Source organism: Pieris brassicae, chromosome 7 (assembly GCF_905147105.1).
Source record: "Pieris brassicae chromosome 7, ilPieBrab1.1, whole genome shotgun sequence".
Classification (NCBI taxonomy): domain Eukaryota; kingdom Metazoa; phylum Arthropoda; class Insecta; order Lepidoptera; family Pieridae; genus Pieris; species Pieris brassicae.
Window position 1 is genome coordinate 5895442 of NC_059671.1, and position 24812 is coordinate 5920253.

The window sequence follows — 24812 nt, forward strand, 5'->3', positions numbered from 1 at the left end:
AAATGGTAAGAAGAAAGTGTTAAGTTAAAACATCGCAATTATCAAATAGTCATAAGTACGCTTTATGTCGGATAATGAAATGCATTTATTTGTAAGTGTTTTGGACATAAAAAGCCCTGAAGGGTGAAATCCCTAGAGCCACGAGTAGGATTTAACCCTCGTCAAAGTGTGACGTTAACCACCCCTAGAAGAAATAGGAACTTTCAATTTGTCATAGATCTTTGGACTTTTCGAGGACTTCATTTTATTTGCGGTTAAGATGCTTAGTTTATAACATTATTATTTCTCCTGAATTGGAGGAGAATCAGAAACCTTGTCTGCCTTGACCATCACGTATAGCTGATATACCTAATTGGTCTAATTATTTTTATCGTTGAATGTAGAATAGATGAGAGAGACTCTGAACCTTATAATTAAATGTTTAAGATTGCAATTGAATTTAATTTTATTACAATTTGCAATTAAATGGAAAATAAGCAATTGTTGCTTATTTTCTATTTAAAATGACCATTAAAAAGACGGTATTTTTAACAATTACGTATAACGTAAGCTGTATAATTAAGTAGTCCTTTGTTTACGCGTCCTAAACAAGAAAATGTTTTAAATAAATAATCTCAAAGTTATATAAATCTATTTACAGCAAATTCACAAAGTTAGAACGAAAAAAAAGAAACAACATTTGCAAAAATTATTCGAATTTATAGTAAACATTTTAAAAATAAGAATAAAAATAATATAATAAGAATATTAAAGAACGTAATTGACCTAAATAGGAATCGTTTACTTTAAGTGCAAAAACGTGAACGGAACTCCTAAATTGTGAGCAAATAAGAGAGTGTAGATCAAACAAAATCCACTATTTCCCTCGCAAATTGAGAATACAACAATTTTCTACGTGTCCATACGATTTGTCGCACTGCAGCGCGTTTCCTGATATTTTTCCGCAAACACTGTATTTATTATATTTAAATTTCCTTAAACTCGTACTCGATTTGATTTTATGGGCATTTTTCAGGATAACTGTGTTACTATTTACTGTAGTTTTACTTTTTTTTTTACTACTTAAAACATCATACTGAATAAAATAAAATAAAATATACTGTTGGTATTTAATCATGTCCGAGTTGGCACGGCACGGCATAAGTAAATAGTAGTCTAGTTTTAAAATATATAATTACAAATTGTGATGAATAAACCAGTTTCAATAACGTATTTCATTTCAATGAGCATAGTTCAAGGTGATACTACATAGTTCTCGTCTCTCTTGTTACAGTGGCTTCTCAGTGGTAGCCCCAGAGGTAGCTGTACCAGGCAAGACAACAGCAGTGCTTGTCACACTACACGGCAGAGAGGGCGCCGATTTGGATCCCCTAAATGTCACTGTCAAGTTGGAAACTCGAGACACTCATAATGACGTTAAATTACTGATGACAGCCAGTCAAATGATAACAGGTAAGATTTTTGCTTTCCCATTTTTAAGAGGTAAGAAAGTAAAGTTGCGTTTGTGATTCGTTAAAGCTTTAATGCTGGTGGCTAATCACAAACGACAGGCGTCTTTCGGTAAGAATATATATCAAGTCGTATAGACAAAATTTTGGCATTCGTGATCCGCTATCGCGATAAAGAATTGGTTATGAATGACGTGCGCGGTGAACTTAGTGACCAGTTTATGCTCTAAAAGTATAGCATGAAGATTTTGGTTTTTGTAAAAAAAGGTAATGTTAATAGAAAAGTCATACAAAACTGAATACTTAATTTCGAATTTTATTTATTTCTTGATGGTGAAAATTAAGAGGACTCCAGGCTTAGATGTTAAGGTATTCAGTTCCCAAAATCACAATTGCCATAAAATTATGCTTTTGAAGAGTAGTCGGACTTATTACATAAATGTACAATTACTTTGAGCTATGAAACAGTTCTGAAGGATTTTTTGACTAAAACGTGACGATACACACAATGTTACAAGATTATTAAAAATAATTTTATACAATAATTAAGATAGCAGCCATAAATTTTGTAGGAAATCTCCTGGGTCTAAGAGACAAATTTAAGGCAAATTTGTGTTTGGAATTTAAGTTTACTCTCATTTTAAAAGTTTTCTACCATTGAATTATGTGGCCCTTGAGCATTCTCACTTGAGACAAAATATATTGACTTAATTCGAGAGTTTGTGAAAGCTTTCTATTGTTAAGATACATAATCAATGTATTGAATAAAAAAACTACAAACCATGATTCATTTCCTGCAAATTGACTTGCCTTCAAAAAACTAACGTAATATATAAAGTTGTTAGATTTCATTGCATTATTTATTGAGCTCTAGCCTACCTTTTTCCAACGTGATCACGTTGAAGACCTAGATGTATACGCATCGATTTTTTTCAATTATTTACAGCTTGGTATGATGACGACAACATTGAGACAAAATAGAATGAAGGGTTGTTTTATTTCTCCCGGAAATCGAAACCAGGAACAGGCTAGAATGTGAAATAATCAATAGGTCACTGGACCTGTTAAACTTAAAGAATAAGCTAAACGATGCGTTTAAGACATCGAGCTTCATTAACTAATATAATAGTAGTTATGAGCTAGATTAAGATAATCAGACGTAATGAGTCAATTTGGATTATTATTCACCGTAATGGCACTGTATTGTGATTAGCAACACATAATACAGTACATATTGTTACATTTCAATATGTAAATTAGTTTGTTGGTTTAAAGTAATTCATAGGTTAGCCGAAGTATATAAATTATCAGCTTTCTCAAAGTATATATATATATATATATATAAACCTTTTAAGATATTTGCCAGATTGTATTTGACCAATATTAAAAATTTATTGACTATATAAAGGAAAAATAAGTAAATTAAACGCAATCTACATGTTTTATAAAACAGGGAAACGGTCCGGAGCTCACGTTACTTTAAACGATACCGCTGCCCGTGGGCACTCAAACTGCCTAAAAAATGTGAAATAACTTATGTAGCGCGCAAAAGAATTCTTATTTGATGTCCAAATCTAATGAAAAACATAATTTTAATAAAAACTACTTAATACACTTCATATAAATATAAGAAAAGTTTTTGGTTAATTTCAAAGTTGCACTTAGAGCGTAAGCAACCTCTGTGACCAGAGAGACCATTTGTCTGTGTCGAGATAGTGTCGCAATGTTAACGTCACTTGTTCACAGATTAAAAGGACCAATTAAAACAAAACGCCTTCGCCAATCCTATCTCAAGTCTACTACAACTACTACTGTTAGTTATTTTTTCGCAATGAGTTTTGTTAAGTAAACGTGTAATCGAAACCAAAAAAAGATACTTTATCTTTTGATGACGTAGAATGACATCATATGTAAATACTTTTCAAAGAGCTAAGACCGTATATATAAAAGTAAGTATGTCTTCAAGACAAGTGTTGGCCTAGTGGCTTCCGCGTGCGACCTCATCCCTGAGGTCGTAGGTTCGATCCCCGGTTGTGCACCAATGGATTTTCTTTCTATGTGCACATTAAATATTAGCTCGGTGAAGGAAACCGACTTGCCCAAAAAGTTGACGGCGTGCGTCAGGCACAGAAGGCTGATCACCTACTTGCCTATTCGATTAACAAATGATCATGAAATAGATACAGAAATCTGAGGCCCAGACCTAAAAAGGTTGTAGCGCCATTGATTTTTTTATGTCTTTAAGACGTTCAAATAGTTTTAATTTTTATCAACTGTTGCAATTGTACTATGGTTTTCAGGTCACAGTGTGGAAATACCTCAGCTATTTTATTCAGTTCACTGTGCACTTGATAAGAACAGAATGGTTGTTCTATTTATATATTACAACTATTTTCTTTCAGACTTTTATAAATTTAATTAAAAAAGCAGGATAATATTTATTAAGTAAAGGGCGCTTTTTTCCATATCTGTATTAAGTAGTTCTTGTTTTACAAAATCTTAGACAAGCCATTGTGTGTGTGTGTGTGTGTGAAAATACGTAGAATTTTTTTTAGCTGTTTTGTTTTATTAATGGGCTCGGTCTAAATGAGTCTTAGTTCCAGTAGCATTGAGTTCGTTGGCACTCATGTTTCACGAGATTTAAAGTAGGTACCAACAACAATTATTTTTAAAAGATTCAAATGACTTGTCTAAAGATAAGCCGAAGTTAAACGCACCGCCTCTAGTCTAGTCTATTTATATACCATTGTTTTCGTCACTTCACCAAACCATTACCAACAAACAAGCCATTTGCGGCTCTTCATTCTAACAAAAGAAGTAGATATGAAAGCCCAACTCATGAACTTTAAGATCACTAGACTATGAATTGTCAAATGGCTTAAGTTTAGCGAAGGAATGTCTTTACGACTTTCGGAGTTGTATTGTTTATACACTATGAAACTACGAGATTATAGCTCTTTAGAAAACGATTTCAAATGCGACTTACTATCAGGTGAGCGTCGTACCCGTTTGTTCTATTAAAAATAACTATTTAGTAAACTCCCTTAGACCTGACTTAGTAGATAGATTTCTACGTCTGTTTCACTGATTGTTTTTGGTCTACGGAATTTAAATGTACTGAATTAGTTACTGGTCGGCGCGGCGTAGGCCAGCCCGAGGGCTTCTATTTAAAGAATTGAACCCTCCTCAAGATTGCTATTTAAACCAAGTCAAATCGGAGAATCTAAATTAAACTGTTAATAGCTCAAAGCTATCCAATGAAACGTAAGCCGGGTCTGATGACGTAGATAAAGGCTCTAAGATAAAGCTCTTCGATCACCATTCTAAATGATATCCGACCCTGATCGCTCTAGCAACTTTACACAACAAAAGTTTTCATTTGCTTCGAACTAATTTTCTTGTTAAATTAAAAGGGAAGTAATTCTTTCGAACTACTTCTTCTTCTGTCTAACCACAAAGTGAGCAGTCACTTTTGTTCACTGACAATTTATATTTTAATATTACATATTAAACATATGTTGCGAAAATTTCTATACTTGGCAGTTAATACAAAATTTTATTTTATATAAATCATTATTATTCATAGTACTAAAATACGGCTTCTGTAAACGAGAAAAACATAGTCCATTCAAAAAGCACTTAAGCTTTAAATTTAATATAGACAAATAAATCGCAAAGTAAAGTAAAGACATTGCTCTAATATATTAGAATAAATAAAGATCCCTACAGAATTATGTATACAAGAATGTTAGAGCGGATATAAAATAATTTTTTGAGACTCATCTATCTTAGGAAGTACGGCGTGTAACCTTTTTATCCACTCATGTGTCCGTCCTTATTTTTCCTTGGTTCTATGGGCTACAACAAGCTCAGAGTACGCCGAGAATTAGCGTTTGCGATACTTAATAAATTGTTACATGACAGGGACAGCAATTTGGTAGATCTTACCTTAGCCTTTATATATCTGATAGGTACGATAGGAGGCGACATAGTCCGCCATTACTAAATGTGCCCACAGCTGGACCTTCTACTTCCACTAAGTAACCTTCTTAAACCACCACATATTATTCGAAGTTAGTCAACTCACTACATAGGTTAACTGTTGAGAGATCTAACAAAAGTTCTACTATTTGTTAGTGCCTATCTTTAGTTATTTTATATATATATATACTTGAGTTTACATTTACTAATAAATGTTCGTTTGTGATTCATGTGTGATTTTTTTATGCATTCTTGTAAGTTAGGACAAGATTGTGTTCTAGTTAATAAATATTATGCTTTTCATTATGTGATTTTAAGTATCATTAAATAAGATGCACAGTGAATAACCTTTACTTATGAAAGCTATCAGTCTAATTGCATCTTCAGTCTTCTCAGTACGTACTCTTCCGTCCCTTACTCTCAATTTGTGTTTGCACTGTGATAAAAAGAGATAAACTACGCATATGCACTAATTTATTTTTAAATATTGGTGTTGGATTATAACCGATTATGAGCTTTAAGTTCCATTTAAGTAATACAAAACAAAAATATTAACACGCTCTATAGATGTAATTTTTCCATTTCATGAGAAGCGTCGCAGGTGCTACGTTTAACGGTTCGTTAGCCGCGCCTCGAGCAAATCTGATTTCTTTTATATTCAATTAGCTATTGATTTTCATTATTAACGCCTGGATTTTATATTACACGGGATGTACTTAGTAGTTGAATTTCCTCATTCCATTTAGAACATTTATAAGCGATAGGTAATATTATTGTGACAGAAAAAGTGAATTCCGTTTTTCAACTACAACCAAGAGAATGATCTTTTTTTTCTCTTTTTTGAATTTGTGTATTAGCGAATATGGGGTACATAAAAAATAACAAGAACAGAGTATCTTCGCCTTAGTAGAGACTGTTCTCACAGTCTTGGACAACAAGTTAAACTATAATATTAAATGACTTATCTATAATTAGGTTTACTGAATGATATAAATATTTATTTCTTCTTAACAACCGAACAAAGCCACGACAAGTAGAATCAAAAGTTATTACCTTTAAGCATCTACATGTAAGCCTAAATTATATGCACTTAGATGTAGAAATACAGTATGAAACTTGTGTTCCTTTATATAGAAGGAATAAATGCATAAGTTTTCAAGAATCCAATTCCAATAGAGGTCTTTGTAGACCATCTAATAGGGTTCGTTGCTGGTAGAGGGATGGAAGCAATATGATGTACGATATTTTTATTATTTTAACTTGATATAGTAATGAGTCAAAATGAACTACACGTATTTTTCATCATTGGACGTCCATGCAGAATACAAAATACCATCCCTATCACCTCGATGTCCATCATTCCACAACAGAGCGATTCTTAAGGCAGTTTTTGATGCGCACCACCACTATGTGGAACTAGCTTCGTGTCCGTTTACCTCTAGTTACATAAAAAACAATAATAAAAAAACACGTAACAAGATAATAGAAATACAATTTCACTATAAATACTTCGTTTAATTTATAAAATTTATCAGCAAATTTAGCATTACAATTCTAAAAGCCCATTACGAATAACATTTGTTCTGAACAATAAGCAATGCCCAGATTTCTATGCGAAAGTCTTTGTGAACAATGTGAACGCATACATTTTTTGCTTTTGTATGGAAATACACAGAAGAATATTAAGTAGCCAATTTTGATAACTTTTTGGTAAAGGCGTGACAATTTAATTTTAACTTAGCTACATTGTTCTGAGATTTGAAATGGATTAATGCCTTTATGAAGTTACTCAACGCGAAATCAAAGTTAAGAACTTGGAATTAATTGATATAATTGAAGCGTACCGTTATATAAGTCATTTGAAATATAACATTGTTTTATATTTTTGTTATATAATAATTGTGTTTAAATATATAACTAGTCTGGCCATAAATACCTTTATGAAGTTACTCGACGCGATTACATAAAACTTTTCTTGTTTTTATAATTTTAAATATTTTGAATTTCAAATGAATATTTTTTTCGTGTTCATTATCAAATTACACCAGCACAGTTAACCAATAAAGGCCTTATTCTAAAATTATTTTCAAATTAAAAATCCTTTGAAATTCAATATTTCAAATTTAGAACACAAGAGCACAGCAGCATAACTAACGATCATGGAACGTTACATCGGCAATCATTTTAACTAACTAGATAGAAAACTGAAACTCGATAGTTACGGTTCGATGGTCTCGTTAACACATTTTTTCCTTTTTATAAAATAAAAAGTTTCAAACAGATCTCTGGTCAGCCGGCGGGCAGAGTTGTTTTAGCTTTTTTAGTGGGAATTTTGCGTGTGGCTGCGGGGTTAGAGAGGAAATAACCTTTTTTAAGATTGGCTACAAAAATTTTAGACAATTTACCCACACCTGTTTTTAAATATTAATGAAATATATGTTACGATTACAAATGTCAATATTTAAATCAACGTAATTACAAATCAGACGGTCAATAACGTTGTGACCATAATAATATACCAGGGTTATCAAGGCTGTATTTTACTGAAGTTGGCAATGTTAAGCGCAAAACCTTAAATTGCACACGTGTTGAGATGCTATGAAAATATTGCATGTATTTTACTATTAGCCCATCAATAACATTTTAAATTTAAAATTGCAGGTATATTAAAAAGTGAAAAATATTGCAATCATTAACCCATTTACTCATTTATAATTTTAACCCACATTTCAGTGAACATAATTCAATATAATTTTATGAATAAATCGACATGAAACTCAAAACAAACATAAACTATATTAATTCCACGTCACGCTTTTCTGAACGAATCCTTGAGTTTAATCTATTTAAATCCCCATACAGCCTGATCCCGGTGTAGTTTGGCTTGAGCGACAGCGATAAGATTAGCGATTAAAAGTTAGCTAAGATAGCATGAAATCATCATGTATTCTCGCAAATATTTATTTCTTTTATTTGTAGTCAGTGGAAAATATAAATAATAAGAATTGACTTGGCTAAAATACTGCGATTTTCCTGTACAATATTTTAGACCATATTGTTAGTTACCAACGATACCTATTAATCAATATCTTATACAGGAATCTTGTTTTTGATTAATATATTCTTTTATAGATAATGCTATATACAAAAATAATTTATATGAAATACGATAAAATTGTAAAACATGGACCATACAATAATAAGACCAAGTGTGTTATACAAAAGCTTTCAAAATAAAATATATTTCGATATTAAAATTACCGTATTATATGAAAAAGCCTTTACAGCTACACTTATGAATGAACACATTACTGTACAAAGTGCTATTGAGAACATGGGTAGCTATGATACAAATACCCACCACTATAACTTATACTATAACTCTCGTCACCAAATCAATATGTTAAACAAATTACTTTAAAAGAGTGTTGCGCGTCTCTCGTCTTCGAGGTCTTACCCTAAAAGTCATGCCAACACAGTAAATTAAACTTTTAATTGAATCTGTTTTACGCCACGTCGATAGATACTTTTCTAATTATAAGTAGTTAAACACAAATACTACTAAGCCAAAGCAACCGATAAACAGAGTAATAAACTCAGCTGACTTATTTATAAATTATCCGTACAAAATCAAATGGAATAAATTAGTTGTAATATAATCCAAATGAACCATTTGTATATAAACGCGATAGTAATCTACCTAGAGTGGATACACAGTCGTTGAATTTTTTATATTTGAAGTTTCTTATATTAATTTGTATTAGAATAATTTATGCCCAGTTAGATGAAAGTGATATGATATAAAGGAAATTGTAGTAAACGCCCTTTTTAGCTTCCAATTGAATACATAGTTACTAAGTTGTATCCGGTATCTGTATTCTTTAACACCTAACAAAACATTTCTAGGTTGTTCACCCTTTTAAAACAAGCCAAGTTGTTTTTCTAACAACCGTTGTTGTGAATAGTTAAAATATTAATTTAAAAAAAAAACTGATTTATATCAACTCCAACTCACAAACGTGTTCGTTCATCTAATAATCATCACCAGTATCAGCATGTACAGCAATTTGAACAATACTCAATTTCATATTTACGTTCCCCTTTTAAATATTCGCATAGCTCGACGTGGTTTTGACCACATACTACATAATATTAATTATAATATTTCACCGAGCACCTAAAGCACTAAACTGCCCCATTAATCGCTTGTGGCCGCTTAATGAAGCCAGCACCGCTAATTTATAGAATTGTATGCAGCTTGAATTAAGCCTAAAGTGAACAGCTATTCATAAGGTACAAAAGCGCCTAATTAGCTGTTAAAGGAAGCTGCATTAATTTAAAGCGAGATAAAATATGTAATCAGCTTGATTGACGTTAAAATGTTAATAAGCCGAACTTATTTTAAAGCTAATTGTATACGAACGTAGTTTAACGAAATAGTAACAGTAGATGGTATTTTTCCATTATTCCAACTAAAGGTTTTGACAAACGGTAGTCATACTCGTAGATCGCGCTTATTTTCGATTCTGAATCTACACTCAATGTTAAAATATAACATATAAAAGTTACTGTTATAAGTTATTTAATTACGTGATAATCTGGTAATGGTTTTTCATGCAAAATATCTTATTTGTTCAATTAGCACGAGCTTACTCAGAGATAAAGAGAGAGAGAGAGAAAGAAAGAGTACATACTTAATTTAAAATATAATATTTTTGATGAATCTTCAATTGAGCTTGGTAGCCTTTATGATAAAATTTACAAAGGTAAATAAATTCTCGACGTAATTAAAATGTTAAATTCACGAACATTGAAAGTAAATGTGAAAAATAATTCTATAAAAATTCACATTCGTGTAATGTTGATATTCAAATCATATTCCTTTGTGAACTTGAAGTTCAAAAGTCATACAAAGAAATCTTCATAAATATTTTCCGACGCTTATTATGATTAAAATACTTTGCCTTTGTAAACCTATATTGCTTGAAGTTGTTTTCTTAGATCTATTAAGGCTTTGTGATTGAGATCTTGACTAAAAGGAAAACTAATGAATAAATGCCCTTTCTTACTTCTAAATGTATATACGTATAAGTCTATGGAAATAGCTTCCTGTATATGTGAAACTATGTGTATGTTACACGTTTTTTACAAGTGTTAACTTTTTCTTTATAGTCTAGCGAGGATGCCTTCTGTAGCTTTCAATCGAAAACAGTTATAGCATTGCCCGTAACTGAAGGCAGACCTCTTACTTAAACGCAAACAACTAAGTCATTGAGGCCAGTTTACTTAGCGTACTTGTGGTTAAGTAAATATTGATATAATGTGTGTGGCTTTGTCGTAAGAACGCTCACTGTTTTCCAAGAAAATATTAGCGAAAACCGATTCCATTCACCGTCGTTTACGTAATTTCACCTCTTAATAACGTCTGGTAAAGTGCTTGTTCGTTGGCGCAATTTCTTCAACATCCCTTACATTTGGAGTATCTCCAAGATCTTTTGTTGGTTCGACGTTTCTCGATGGTTCTCGAACAACTATTCGGAATTTAAATGGTTTTTGATTCGAGTTTGAATAACACTTTCAGTGGGATTTTACGATGCTATTAAGGTCAAGAATTTTAAGTTAAAGTGTTTTTGAATATTGTTTTATTCGTTTGCCTCAATATTGTAATTATTTATTTAAATATTTATTTAATTTTGTAAGGGTACGGTCATATTATACATTATTGATAATTTTAGGCTATGATTAATTATTAACATCAAACTTTAATACAATAGCTCGTGCTCTCATTTTCTTTTTTCAACACGGGCATGTGGCTCACCTGATATCGTCGCCCATGGATAATCACACTGCCAAAAGGTTCGCAAGAACGTGGCTTGGGACGGCCACGTGCAGCTTACTTACTTAATTAAATTTTAATGCACCTTCTGCAGGTTACGGCATCATTCCACTCAAGATTCCTTTATCGCCAGCATCACACTGCACTCTTCACACGACAGTAGGCTGTGTCGGCATCGAAGATTGTACTGCCAAAAGCCATAGTGTTATCAAGCTACTGGGACCTGTGCGTGATGTAATCGTCAGACCTGCTCGACACCATTATAGACCTGGGGAGACCAGTAAGTTATCAAATATATTTAAGAATTTTTTGCGAAGATTGGTAAGATAATTATTAAGCTTTGATATTCAGAAACTAAAGAATTCGAATAATTATTTTAAGTGTCTATCAATTTTACATGAATAATTTTTGTGGATGTACATGCGTATATAAACCTAAAATAATAAATACGATACCATAAAAACATAATATAAACTCTATGTTATCTATTAATATTAAAAATATTCTTTTTGCGTACAATACTAGTTTAAAAATAAATTTCCAGGCACTGGTAAATCAGCTACTTTTTTATATTATTCATTAGTCATATTTCGTTTATATTATTTATATTACATTAGTTTATACTAGGCATAGCAATAAGCAAGTTCTAAAAATGTAGTTTCTAGTGGATAATAACCTTATATAGTTATCTAATTGACGGATCAAGTACCTAATAGAACGTAATGAAGGCATCGATTAATATTGTACTAATGTATAGGGCGTAATTAATGAGATCCCCGCTTAGTTCACTGATTGGCAGATTTCTTTTGTTACTTTCGTTTGGGATTATTACGAGCGTAGGCGTATTCCTTAATTCTGTATTAAACGACTGGCGCTACAACCGTTTTGGGTTGGACCTGTTTCGTAATAATTTGTTTTTTTCTAATAAGCATGTAGGCGATCAGCCTGGTACACGATGTCAGCATTTTACGTCTACGACATGGCGGCTTCCTTACGGTTTTTCTTTACCGTACGAGTGAATGAAATGCGGATAAATAGAAAGTGAATTTATGCCTGAGATCACCATCACTGTTAATTTCGGTATGACATGACAATCACCAGGCATTGATTGATAGCAAGGATTAATTGTTTTTAATCTGAGTACAATTTGTATATTTAAATAATACTGAGACATTTATGCTTTTGAAATGAAATCAGGGGTTAAATGATATCCATAAGCAACAATTTTATAGATATAAACTGCATTTACAACCGATCACTATGCGTTATTTTTAAACTTAAATGCAATCAAACATTATTCGACTACTATTGGGTATTCGTATATAGATACATATATAATAGCAGTTCGAATATAAATATAATAAATATATGTAAGTTAACTTTATTTAATTCGGAAAATCGAATACTTTCATATGATTACTCTAATGTTATGGCTTTTAAAGTGACCCTTTTTCTATAAAATATAATAACAATTTTACCTCGTCCACTATTTCACGCAATTACCGACCTAAAGATAGATTTGTATCATCCTAAACCTTGTAAGGTTGTTTAGGCGTAGTCCCTTTATTGTTCAAGTTTGAACGAGCTGTTTGTAATTAATTACTACAACGACCAATAAGTTAAATCGTGGATTCCGGTATAAACAGACTGTGATTTAGATATATTATTCTGGCCTTAAATACCTTGTGGCCCGTGTAAAATATGATTCATTATTTCAATTATGATTGAGCATATATTTCAAATGTTAATATTTTATGTGGTATACACGCCAGCGTAGGCCTGGTAAACTTCAACTTAATCGTAATTTTACAATCTTAATTTAATAAATAAAGCCCTTCTTTGACTACTAACTAAGGCTTTATTAAGCTTACGTTATTAATATATTTTATACTAGTGCACGACCTCCGAAAGATACGATACGAAAGAATGCCTTCTCGAATGTGGAAGAACCACTTGTCTCTCATCTTCTTACCATTACCTAATCTTACCCTGCTAACTCTTTTAGTTCTCATAGAAGGCATAATCATCGTGCACGTCCTAGAGGGCAAGATGGGCAAACGAGCTAAAAGAAGGTGGTGGGAAAGATTAAATGTTGAAGATAGAGAGAGATTGGTTGTAGGAAGCTTTTACCCTTTAAGTTGAAAAATATTTTTATATTATAGATTAACGAATAAATGAGTCTTAATTATTATTACATAAAACCACTAGTCCAGCGCCATTTGCTCTAATAGCATGTTGTTACCTTCAGTAATTTTGACACGTACACTTTTAATTGTAAGTAATAGATCAATTCCAACAATGTATTCTTTATAACCGTTTTATGATTACAGTTACGTTCTGGATATTGGCGTTAGACCACGACCTGCGTTTGGTGCGAAATGAACTTGCGTACGTCGCATTGAAGAACCCGGCCGGCACCAAAGTGGCAATATGGGAGCAGTTGTCTTTGGATGAGGGTGAGTTTATCAAAAATATATGAAGCTTTTATATACCTATGTTAAAGGATTATAGATAAAGTTTGTCACACGAGCATCTCTCAATGACCGTGACTCCAACAGACGACCGCTAGTGACTACACCAACACAAACTTCAAATATGGCAATTTCTGTTATGTAAAACCAAATATAACTTAGTAGCAAATGCGACTTATCAACTTGTAACGACTGCCGGAAATAAATCTGGTCCAAGCACTATATTTTTACACATAACTGTCACATTTATATATTGGAATATATAACGCCCATAAAATTCAAATGTAAAAAAGATTTCTTGAATCTTGGTATGTTCAACTAACGCCGTATGCGTATTGATCCATCTAAGATTTCAAACCAGGTACGGAAGGCATTGTTTGTCTCTAAAAGCCTTCTCATGTCACTCCAACAGATCAAGGCCGTTTTAACAATCTGACAGATTCAATTTCCTATTACAAATTGTTTTCAAATATTTATAGTTTAGGGTAAAGTTGTTTGAGACTGTAAAGATTATCTGTAAAGATCTAAATTTTTTGTTTTTTTCGTATAAAATATATTGTAAAAAATTTAAAAACACCTAAAAAAGCTTGGCCTGTATATCAAAATAACTTATTTATTTGTTTGTCTTAATTCCGTATGATATTGAGCAGAGTTATTGCCTCATCTGAAACTGTATACCAACAGGATTATTTTTAAATTTATTTTATTCTCAATGATTTTAAGTATAGTGATACACAAAAGGGTAACGATACAAGAATGAAGTGGAAATTTATTAACTTCTTCCTTCCTTGCATGTTTCTATGTCAGATTTATTATACAGAGTAAGTGATATAAATCTAACAATTAATTGACGATCAGTATAACGTGGAATATAAACCCCGGTTAGCATAACCCGCCAGTTTTGCTTAAAACAGCCAGCCCCTGCCCTGTCGATATGTGAATATCAAACGTTTTTATCAAAATTTAAATCTTAATTTTTTTTGTCTTTCTCTCAATACAAATGCAATCTCGAGAAATAGATTGCATAAAGATTATATAAAACTAATTTCGGCAATTGCCTTAATGGTTTTACGCTTTACCCTTCGCTATAATCGAAACCACTGTACCAAAGTATGAAATTCAAAAACTAAACCTAGTGATTTTCTGTTTCACATCCTAAATTTTTTGTTAGAAAGTGACATTAACTAACAAGAATTAAGTGACCGCAAATGACTCGGACAACTATTCCGAGTAATTTACTTCAAAGGGCTTCTTGTCATGGTTAAGGAGGCCAAACTATTTCTGCGGTCATCGTTATAAGACGCATTTGGCTTAATAGTCTGAGATAATTCTAATTCCTTTTTCTAGAGTTTGTAAGTCACGTAATCCCTCAATAGAAAGAAAAGAGAGTTTTCTGTGGGTCCTGAAACAATTGTTTCTACGGTAGTCCAGTTCACTACCTCCAGGTTATAAGCATTATAGTAAAATATATACAATTGCTGCACACGTAGGTCCATTGTTTGATTCAGTGCGTCATTTTATTTGCGTCATTATTTTGATTCCCGGCGAATATGAAAGTCTCTTCAGCCCATGCTCGTCGGATCAACGAAACGAATTAAGAAAGGTGTCTTACGTTTCTCTTGAGATATGTTTTAGTTTTTGTTTAATGATATTTTATTTTTACTATTCGCCGTATCAGATCTTCCTGTAATAACAAAGTTTTAGGAAATGGCCCGAAGACTACAATACGGTATCTGCAAGTTTGTAAATAAATTAAGTAATAATAAAAAACATCGAATTGATAATCTTCTTCTGTTTTTTCAGACTTTTAAAGACGTTTTAAAACTTAATTAGTATTTAAATTTGCTATTTTGTTATGTCTAATAGTTTTAAGCTAACAGTATTTTTTCTATATTTCTCATAATATTTTGCGCTTAAAAACTTTATTTATATTAATTATTTACCCTCCCCCCTTTATCTACCATTATTATTATTAATCAAAAAATTATACTCTTAATGTTCTAAGCTGTGACTTGTAAATGTATGCGTTTTCAAAAATATTAATTTTCGTCTAATGGAGCATATAACATATCAGTAATAAGTCAGCGAGGCGTGGAAGGCAAATCCAATCTATCAAAATTTGACACGGGTTCACTTGGAGATGACATGGAAAGGCTTTTATAGAAGAAAACTCCTCACTCGGCTAAGTCGAGTTTTGCTTTAGATTTCGTGAAAACTTAACCTTGAAATGTAAATATATTTAAAACCCACGCTTTTCGTAGAATATATACGCCTTTTCTTCAAAAAAGTTAGGTTAGGTCAAATAGAAAGTTTCTGTTTTGTTTTTATAGAGATAACGTATGGTTGACTGTTATTATTTGAAACGTGATACACATTAAAAATAACAATGTAAAAGATGTTCATGTATTTCTAAATTATATAATTAGGTTACATAGATGTCGAATGACATCGCTAAGATAATATATGTTTTTGTTTTATTAGAAATCAGATATTGCATAACAACGCTTTATATACACCCTATGTTTCAATGCATAGCGGATCGAGTTATATTGGTATATCGTGAACAATCCTCCTCTAATTGCGAAGTAACTTTGTTATTGTTGCCGCTTCCTGAAGTTGCCTCCACCAAAAGCTTCATTTCGTTCGGATAAATGAGTTTTCTAAGTGAAAACTGATTGGTGCAGGTGCATATAACTAATACTATACTGAAATCGTTTAACAAATATTCGTAAAGTCAATTAATTCTACTCTATTATTACTCTACTTAGTAGCAAAATTTGCTTACATTGAGACTATACATTTATGTACTGTTACTATACTGTAAATGTGGTTTTGTAATTGTCTTAGGTATGATACTTACAAAGTCCCTAATAAGCTACTATTAAATGTTATTAATCTTGTCTCATTTTGTAAGTAAAGGATATTCTTTATTTCAGGCGTATATTAAGTTTATGAAACACCGTGTGCTAATTAAGATTCTCCGTAAAATTGAGATAAATTTAAACTCGTTTTTGCATTTTGTGGTTAAGGGAAGTCGCTGAAAATAAACTTCTAAGCAATATGTACAAAGGGCCATTTCAAGTTAAATATCTCAGAAATATTTCTAACGTTTTATTAATCTCCTCTATCATAGCATATTATCTCCCGACGCAATAATAGGCATGTTATGAGGTCGACATATCTGTGCATCATAGGTCCTTATGTGAGAAAGCTGACGGGATCGAAATGCTTCTTAGCAATTGATTTTATTAAGGAGTGCTAGTTACCGACATAAAAATATATATATGATTAAAATCAAACATTTTTTTACTATTTTTGCAGCTATGTAACTGAATACCAGATCCGATCAATATTAACTCTTAAGCGTGCCGCAAATGGATGATATCAAACAATCATCTATATAAATGAATCCCTATTTCACGGTCAAATATTAACATATTGGTTTTTAGTGCATAGCGCTTTTACAATTCAAACTTTGTTGATGTAACCTTATACGCGCCAGAAACAAAGAATGTTTTATAACACTTTGTTTCTGAAATATGTTTTTAGTTAATCATACTAATTCGAAATTAATATTCATGGTAAAGATAGTACATCTGTCGGGTCCACATATATATATATATATAGTACCTTATAAATTTAATGTAGGAGTCACATTATCATGCTCCTATAACCTTATTAATTTATTCCGTAAACCAGTCAACGGTTTGAAGGTACACACAATAAACCTTATATTTGTATATGTGCTTTGTATAAGTTAGATAACATGCGCCAATTAGTGACCGTATGATGAACAATCTATGAATAGCTCTTTGTAAATCTAACTTCCCCGAGTTTAATTGGCATACATTAATTTGAATTTAACACAATACTGTTGAGTATACAGTTAAATATCAATAGAATTATGTGATATTGACAGCTATTGCATTCAATATGGTTGCAACAAGCGTTGTTCTATCTATTTGAAAATTATGAAGCTTTTCATATACTTACGAAACAAAAGATAAAGTTATGTATAAAGATTGAGGCTGTCATGTACGCTTTGTACATACTGCGTACTTACGTATTGATCCATTCACAAAATAACTTTATAATACACCTTTTCGGAAAATTCGAGAAATCTTTTTTGTTATTGAAGCAGACGATGTGGGTGCCGGGAGTGGGTTACAAACTTGTATGAATATTTCTAACGTTGCTGAGGGGGTAAAACTATTTTTAAAATCACACGACGTTTTTTAACCCAAAAAGAGTTTTTTAGAGTTTCCAGTTCAAACAATTTGTATGACTCAAAAACTTCTCATTAAAAATAGTGGCGAAGAGTTGCTTGCCAGGTCTTCTTGCCCGCTCTACACCCTTGACTTGCGAACTGGTAGTAAATGTAAATTTAGAATCAATTTAACATCTTTTTGTTGACGTTCAAAAGTGTACTTGTTTAAGTTATTTTGAGTTTGACTATATCCAAGTGCGCTTAAAGAAATAACTGATGAAAGTGATTGCGTTCTATATTCAAACATTGATTGTATTTTAATCAAGATGTCGTTCATTTTCTTGAATGTGTAATACATAGTACTGTACCAAGTACCAAATAAGTATCTCTCTTTAAATCGCAATATACTATTTCTCTGTCGAATGTTGTGAACTTAACATTCTTGAATCACTTTTCAAATAAATTATCTGTATTTCTGCCATTACTGCCGTTTATGAATATGATCGAAATGCTTCTTATCACTTCATCTAGTTTTAATCGTCTCCGCTTTATTAATCCTCCGTATTTTTTAATATTACCTATAAAAATAATGAATAAAATACTGAAGTAATATCTGTTATTGTGGATTTAAAGACATTATCATTTGATAGCGAATGTTCACTAATTATATAAATTATAATTGTATCTTCTACAGTTATATTTAGCTATAAATATATAGTCATAATAGCAGGGTTCTGTTACTTTAATTAATAATTTATACAAACGCCGGTCTCTGAAAAGCCTAAAAAAATCTTGGCAACTTAATTCAAACAGTTAATTATGACCGAAATCTCGATGGGACAAAGCAGTCGATTTGCAAAGTTTATTTTACATTCGTTTCCGTAGGATAGAAGGGCAAAAGTAATCCACGAGCTGAAATACGACTTAACAAATTTAGTTTTGAGTTATTTTTGCCTATCTTCACTTACATATAACATTTAATTTATAATTTATGAGTTTGACATATGACCCACCTGATTTATTGAGAAGCCTAAAAACATTATAGTTGATAAAGATACAATTTACTTGCAAACTTTCAAAAGTTTTTCAAATTTTTAAAGGAATTTACACGGATGTCATTATTGTTTATAGAAGTTTCATTAAATTAATACACTTTTAAAGAAAATAATTAAATTTAGTTTATACGTGTCGAAAAAACATATTTAGTTTGGATCACAAACACCATTTAGTTTGGATTGGAGATTATATTTAATATGTCAGAGTATTGCCGTAATGTCAGCTGCCAATGTCATTATATGTCACAGAGTTTAAAAAATAACCCACATCAAATTCAATCAAGTGCCACCCGATAACATTTATAGTTTATATCTATAATATATGGTTATAGGTTTAAATGGGTCAACCATTTAACGATTAATAATCAATTTCAAACGATTATACACCACGAAAATAGTCTTTAATTATTTGTGACGTAGTTATTACATAAGTATTTCTCAAAAAACCTTCCATACATTTCTGTAGATAAAACTAAATTTACTCTACGGGAAAAGGCAATGAAGAACTCAGCGCCCGCATAGATTTATCAAAAGGAATAACCTGGGGAATTTCTTAAAAAGGATCATATAGCTTACCTGACACGCGTTCAGATTTCACTTGCCATGTTTACAAGACCCTTCTCATACTATATCTGAGGTTATGTGATATGGTTTTGAATAAGTGGATGCTATGCTACGAGGAATTTACCTGAGACAATACGCCTTTAGAATTTCTATTATTTTAAGTGAAAATATTGAACACGAATATTTAATTTTAACAAAATGTTTATATATTATTAAATAGTAGAAAAAACGGGTTGAATAAGCAAGTTTGAGATCACACGGTGCAATGAGATGCGTATAATGTCTGAAATATACTGTACTCATTTACAGAGATTCTCAGAGACGATTTCAGTTCGGAAAATCAATAAAATCTTGCCAGAACTTATTTCGTGTTCTATAAAACGTCTGACGTTTAAAAAATATTTTTTAAGTGACAACGGCGCAATTCATTTCCAAACAAAAGTATTTTTTAAAAACTCTATAAGGGCCTTAGGTATAACTATTATTATTTTTTGTTAATAAATCATACATATATTTATTCTTAAATATCCAGCTAACATGTAGAATGAGCAGCAATTTAATCAAACACGCTTAGTAACATAACTAAAATAATCAAATATATGTATTATAAAATATGTAGTTTAATAAAAAAGCAAAACTCAACTACACTACTAATGGAATACATTTTTACGCAATGCAAATACGTAAAAAATAACAAAGTAAAAATTATAACTAAGTCATTCAAATATAAACTGCTAATGATTTCTTGTTTACGTAATTAAGTTAAAAAAAACACACCCTTCAGCGAGCTTTGTTCTTGTAAATTAAAACAAAATGTTTTGCCTTTACATTTCAACAAATTAATGAGAAACACAGCGTGACGACGTCACTCGCTGTCAGCGGGTCCTTTGATAAATAGCCGACCCTCTTAAAGTCACATGTCATAGCAAAAATTTTGCGGGGCGTAAACAGCTGGTTTTGACTTGATGTTCGGTGGACCTTTGATATATATTAATAATTATGGATCCACTGTTTATAAAGGACTTTAACTGTAAAGTTTTACGAAGTTTATTAAAACTATCACAGTTTAAAACGCTGACTCTCTAAATTGAAAAATGCTTACGTAATTCTAGGTTATTAGTAGTCGTATTTAAGTAGGTCCAGATTTTTTTATAGAACAGCAAACGGGCAGGCTTAGGCAAGTCATGTTAAGTGATACCGTCGTCCATAGAAACTCTCAATGCGTTCTCAGACTGTTACCGGCCTTTTAGAACTACCCGTTATGCTTTTGGAAGGGGTATTTTTATAATATAACAGTGTAGCGGAGAACTAATGTTCGAAATACATAATTTCAATTTTCGGGTTACGTTAGACACATTTTTATTTTGATACATGCTTATTGTTAATTATAATTGATAAGAATTACGTCCACTATTTACAATTTTATAGTCAGTGTTTAGTGCGTTTTTGAGAACTATCGTGAGGCAAGGTATCAGTCCAATCTCTCTTTGTTCCCAAACTAATAGAATTTCTCCAAATCCTTACGGCTGATAATATTGTGTGCCTTTATTCCTGGTAAGAAGACATTGTAACGAGGTATATACTCAGGACTTATTATTCTAGAATAAGATTGTGTATCGACGCCCACCGAACCGTTCTTTGTGGTACATAATTTTTGTAATGTACGGTTATAATCACTGTGATACGCTAATGAAGTTGTACCGACCGCTCAGGCCATTCATCCAGACTGGACGAGGATCCTCCCTTTAGGCACTATCCTTCCTCCACAACTTCTTGTCAAAATTACTATCAACATAATATTTTTATTTGAATAAATTGTTTATGTAAAGTAAACGAAACAAACTATTCAGTTTAGAATTAATTAATAAAAAATCTTGATCGACATTGTTATTTTATAAGTACCATTATGTTTACCAAACTGCTCGAAAGGCAAAGTTGTTGCTTTAAAGCCTTTGTAGTGCAATCTTCGATCGTATGGAAGTCGGGTCCCTAGAAAAATCTGGCTTTTGTTACGCTTCAATATGGCGTTCAGACTTCGCTTGATATTAACTATTTTCTTCCCCTCGCGCTTGTTCTTTTAAACCTTTTCCTCGGTGACACTTTATACATTGATGCGTTTCTAGGTACAATAGGATTTTTAAATCACAATCAGTAAACAATTTTGAGATGTAAATTTGTAGCTGTAATTCAGTACGATTTAAAGACGACACTTAACCTTACTCCCCTTAGTGAAACCTAATACGTTATTGGCATACATGAGTCCCGAATATGAGTATTACACAAACAAGCTATTTATATTGATATTGATAAGACTTAAAATATAGTAAACAAAATACAAGTATCCATATGACAAATACAATGACAAGCACAATGATGAAATCTTTCCGATTTTCGATTATTATGTGAATGAAGCAGTAATGTACAGAACTTCAAAAATAAAATTATACACACTTTATAAGTTTTTGATCTAATTAAGGCAAAAGTATTTTTTTAGTTCGTTTTAATCTGATTAATATGTACGTTTTAAATATCATATATTATTATTAGCCTACATAATTAAGCTATGTAAGTGTTGTAGTATGAAGAAGATAAGTTTCCAATTTGGGATTGAACTTCCTAATGAAAATCTTAACAATACAAGAACCAGACACAAATATACATTTAAAATAAATTTCTATATTTTGTATATGAATTAGTTTATGAGATTAAATGTCACGAAAGTAACTTAAATCTAAACTTATTTTACAGGTGTTCGAAAAGTGACAGCCATCATTGCGGCGGGCGCCCAAGCAGGAACTTGGACAATTGAAGCAAACTGCGGTGGTGGTTCAGCGCATGTGGAACTATCCGTTGGGTCTGGACCAGGCGCCACGACACCAGCGACACCTGCAGCGGAACAACACTCTGTAGAACTTAAGTTTGCTGACAGTATGCGACGTAGATACAAACCTGGATTACCATTTGTTGGAAGGGTAAGCTAGCTTTGAATATTATACGGCCGAATGGCAAATATATATAAATTTTTTATAGAGTCATAATGATGAAGGAGAATTATATTTTTATTTAGAAATTAACACTTTGTCTTACTAATATAACCTCGCAACAATACCTGTTAAAATTATATTAAACATATTATTTTATATAAAAAGAATTTATGTATTATCAAAAACGCTTTCACTTTGGTTAAAGTATCGTGCACATATTGTCGGATTGCCTTATATTAGTATTTACTTTTGCATATTTGAATATGTTTAACCTCAATTTATTTGCATTGAAAATGCATATGGATTTTTTAAGTCGTGAAACGATCGAAAAATGTAAATCAAGATTTTGTTATCCCAGCCTTGTATCAGTAAACGAGGAGAATATACTTAAGCATTTAGTTTCAGTGTAGAAACGACTGCAATCTGCAGAACATTCAAATTTTTTATGCAAAGTGATCTTAACTAGATACTCAATAGAAAAGTTGATGTAGGAATTAGTACTTGCAGTACCAAGTTAAAGGTACCTTTTGTACTTTGCATCATTTTTCACAACACACCCCGCGACGGCCCAAGCTAAGCTGTAAAGACCCTTAAGGCCAACAGCGAGATTCCTTACAAAAAAAAACGCACAATAGTTAAAATTAGTTTGTTTGTATAATTTTATCTTAATTTATATTAGTAATAGGTCACCTTTCAAGATAAAGTTTATCCAATAGGACCAGTTTTCCCTTGATTAGGTTTCCCGAAACAAGCAGTTGCAGTGGGCAATATTTTGGGTTTCATCGTCCCATTTTACGTAAGCCTCTCTGGTTTTCTTTTACCCAAAAGGTCTTTCCACCTTATAAGCCATCCTTTGCTTGTGTGAAATGCCTGAGTTTATTTTGCAAATGAAAATTGGTAATTCAAATTTCATCTTAGTTAGTTTCATCTTTTTTATTTTTAGCTTATATAATAATTTATATATAATCTACTTGTAGTAGAACAATTATAAATTACTCTTTGAATAAGATTAATAACAGAATAACTCCGTCCATCTTACCAATTTTCTATTCACTGTGTCTTTTTGGATAATAAATTACAGCGGAAATAAAGATTTTGTTATGTGATTCTTTCATACAACTTGAGTTATTGCTAAATATACGGCAATGATTGATTGCTTAGCTCCTCTATATGTGATCTAATGCTAACGTAACGTGCTAAATAAATATATATATATAAAAGGTACGCACTAACATAGTACCATACACTATGAAGGTTGTACATATTTATTAAAGATATTCTATTCGAAATGGCCACCTTTGGCTTCTATACAGGCCTTTAATCTGTTTGTCCAGGAATCTATGGATTGACGAACTGTTTCCAAGGGATATTTCGCCACTGCTTGTATCAAAGATTTTTTAAGCGACTCAATGATACTTTAAAGTCTAAACTCAACAATAATTTAAAGTCTAAATGGTTGAGGTCTGGGCTAGATGAGGGCTTGTCTGCAGCTCTTATAAAGTCCGGAACGTTGGTTTCAAGCCAGGCTTGGGTAGTTCATGCATTATACACTTTGTCTGAAGGTTTTACGCCAGGAAGGTTTGTTCAAAAAATGTAGTTTTGTGACTGCTTGATAAGACACACCACAGCAAACCATTGCTGAAGCAGAATGACGACCACGTTGTACCTTTCCGTCCACTTGAGCAGCTTCTTTAGAACTGTGAGCGTACACTTTATCACTTGTGTTCTTCAATCGTGTTTTTTTTTATTGGTAACGAGGATATTTCTGTGCTTTTCACCTGGGTATCGCGATAGAAGGCGTTTTGATTGTTCCACTCTCTTCTATTGTAAATATTGATTGATTGACGACAGACGTAGTGTTGTATCTATTGATAGTACCATACACTAACATACGGCTGATACCAATCATTTAAAGTGTCTGGAATATGACCGACGGCTGCATACCCACTTTGTGAACTTGCGATCACTGCAATCCTGTTTCATTCACACCCCATTGAAATTTGAAAATGACCACGCACAAATATGTGAATTGGCGCAAAATCGAAAAAAGTTTTGAAAATAATGTACGTGTTCCAAATTCAAAATAATTTGAAAAAAGAAAAACAAAATGTAACAGTATTTATGGCAAGACTTGGTAAAGTCATTAGTTTAGAAAGATATCTGATTGAATAAATAAATATGTTTATAAAGAACAATTTATTTATAATTTAAATTTTTTGATGATATTATAGAAATTAATAACGAAACTAATTTTACTCAGTGATGA

General features: G+C 31.9%; 1 protein-coding gene across 1 annotated transcript in view; it reads left to right on the top strand.

The window, feature by feature from the left end:
- The window catches only part of LOC123712495 (C3 and PZP-like alpha-2-macroglobulin domain-containing protein 8), a 154947-nt gene that overhangs the window by 71577 nt on the left and 58558 nt on the right, over positions 1-24812 (top strand). The window contains exons 3-6 of the mRNA XM_045665610.1: positions 1274-1452; positions 11360-11545; positions 13596-13721; positions 22311-22534. Coding sequence (XP_045521566.1) covers positions 1274-1452; positions 11360-11545; positions 13596-13721; positions 22311-22534 — 715 coding nt within the window. The remainder of the gene's footprint in view (positions 1-1273; positions 1453-11359; positions 11546-13595; positions 13722-22310; positions 22535-24812) is intronic.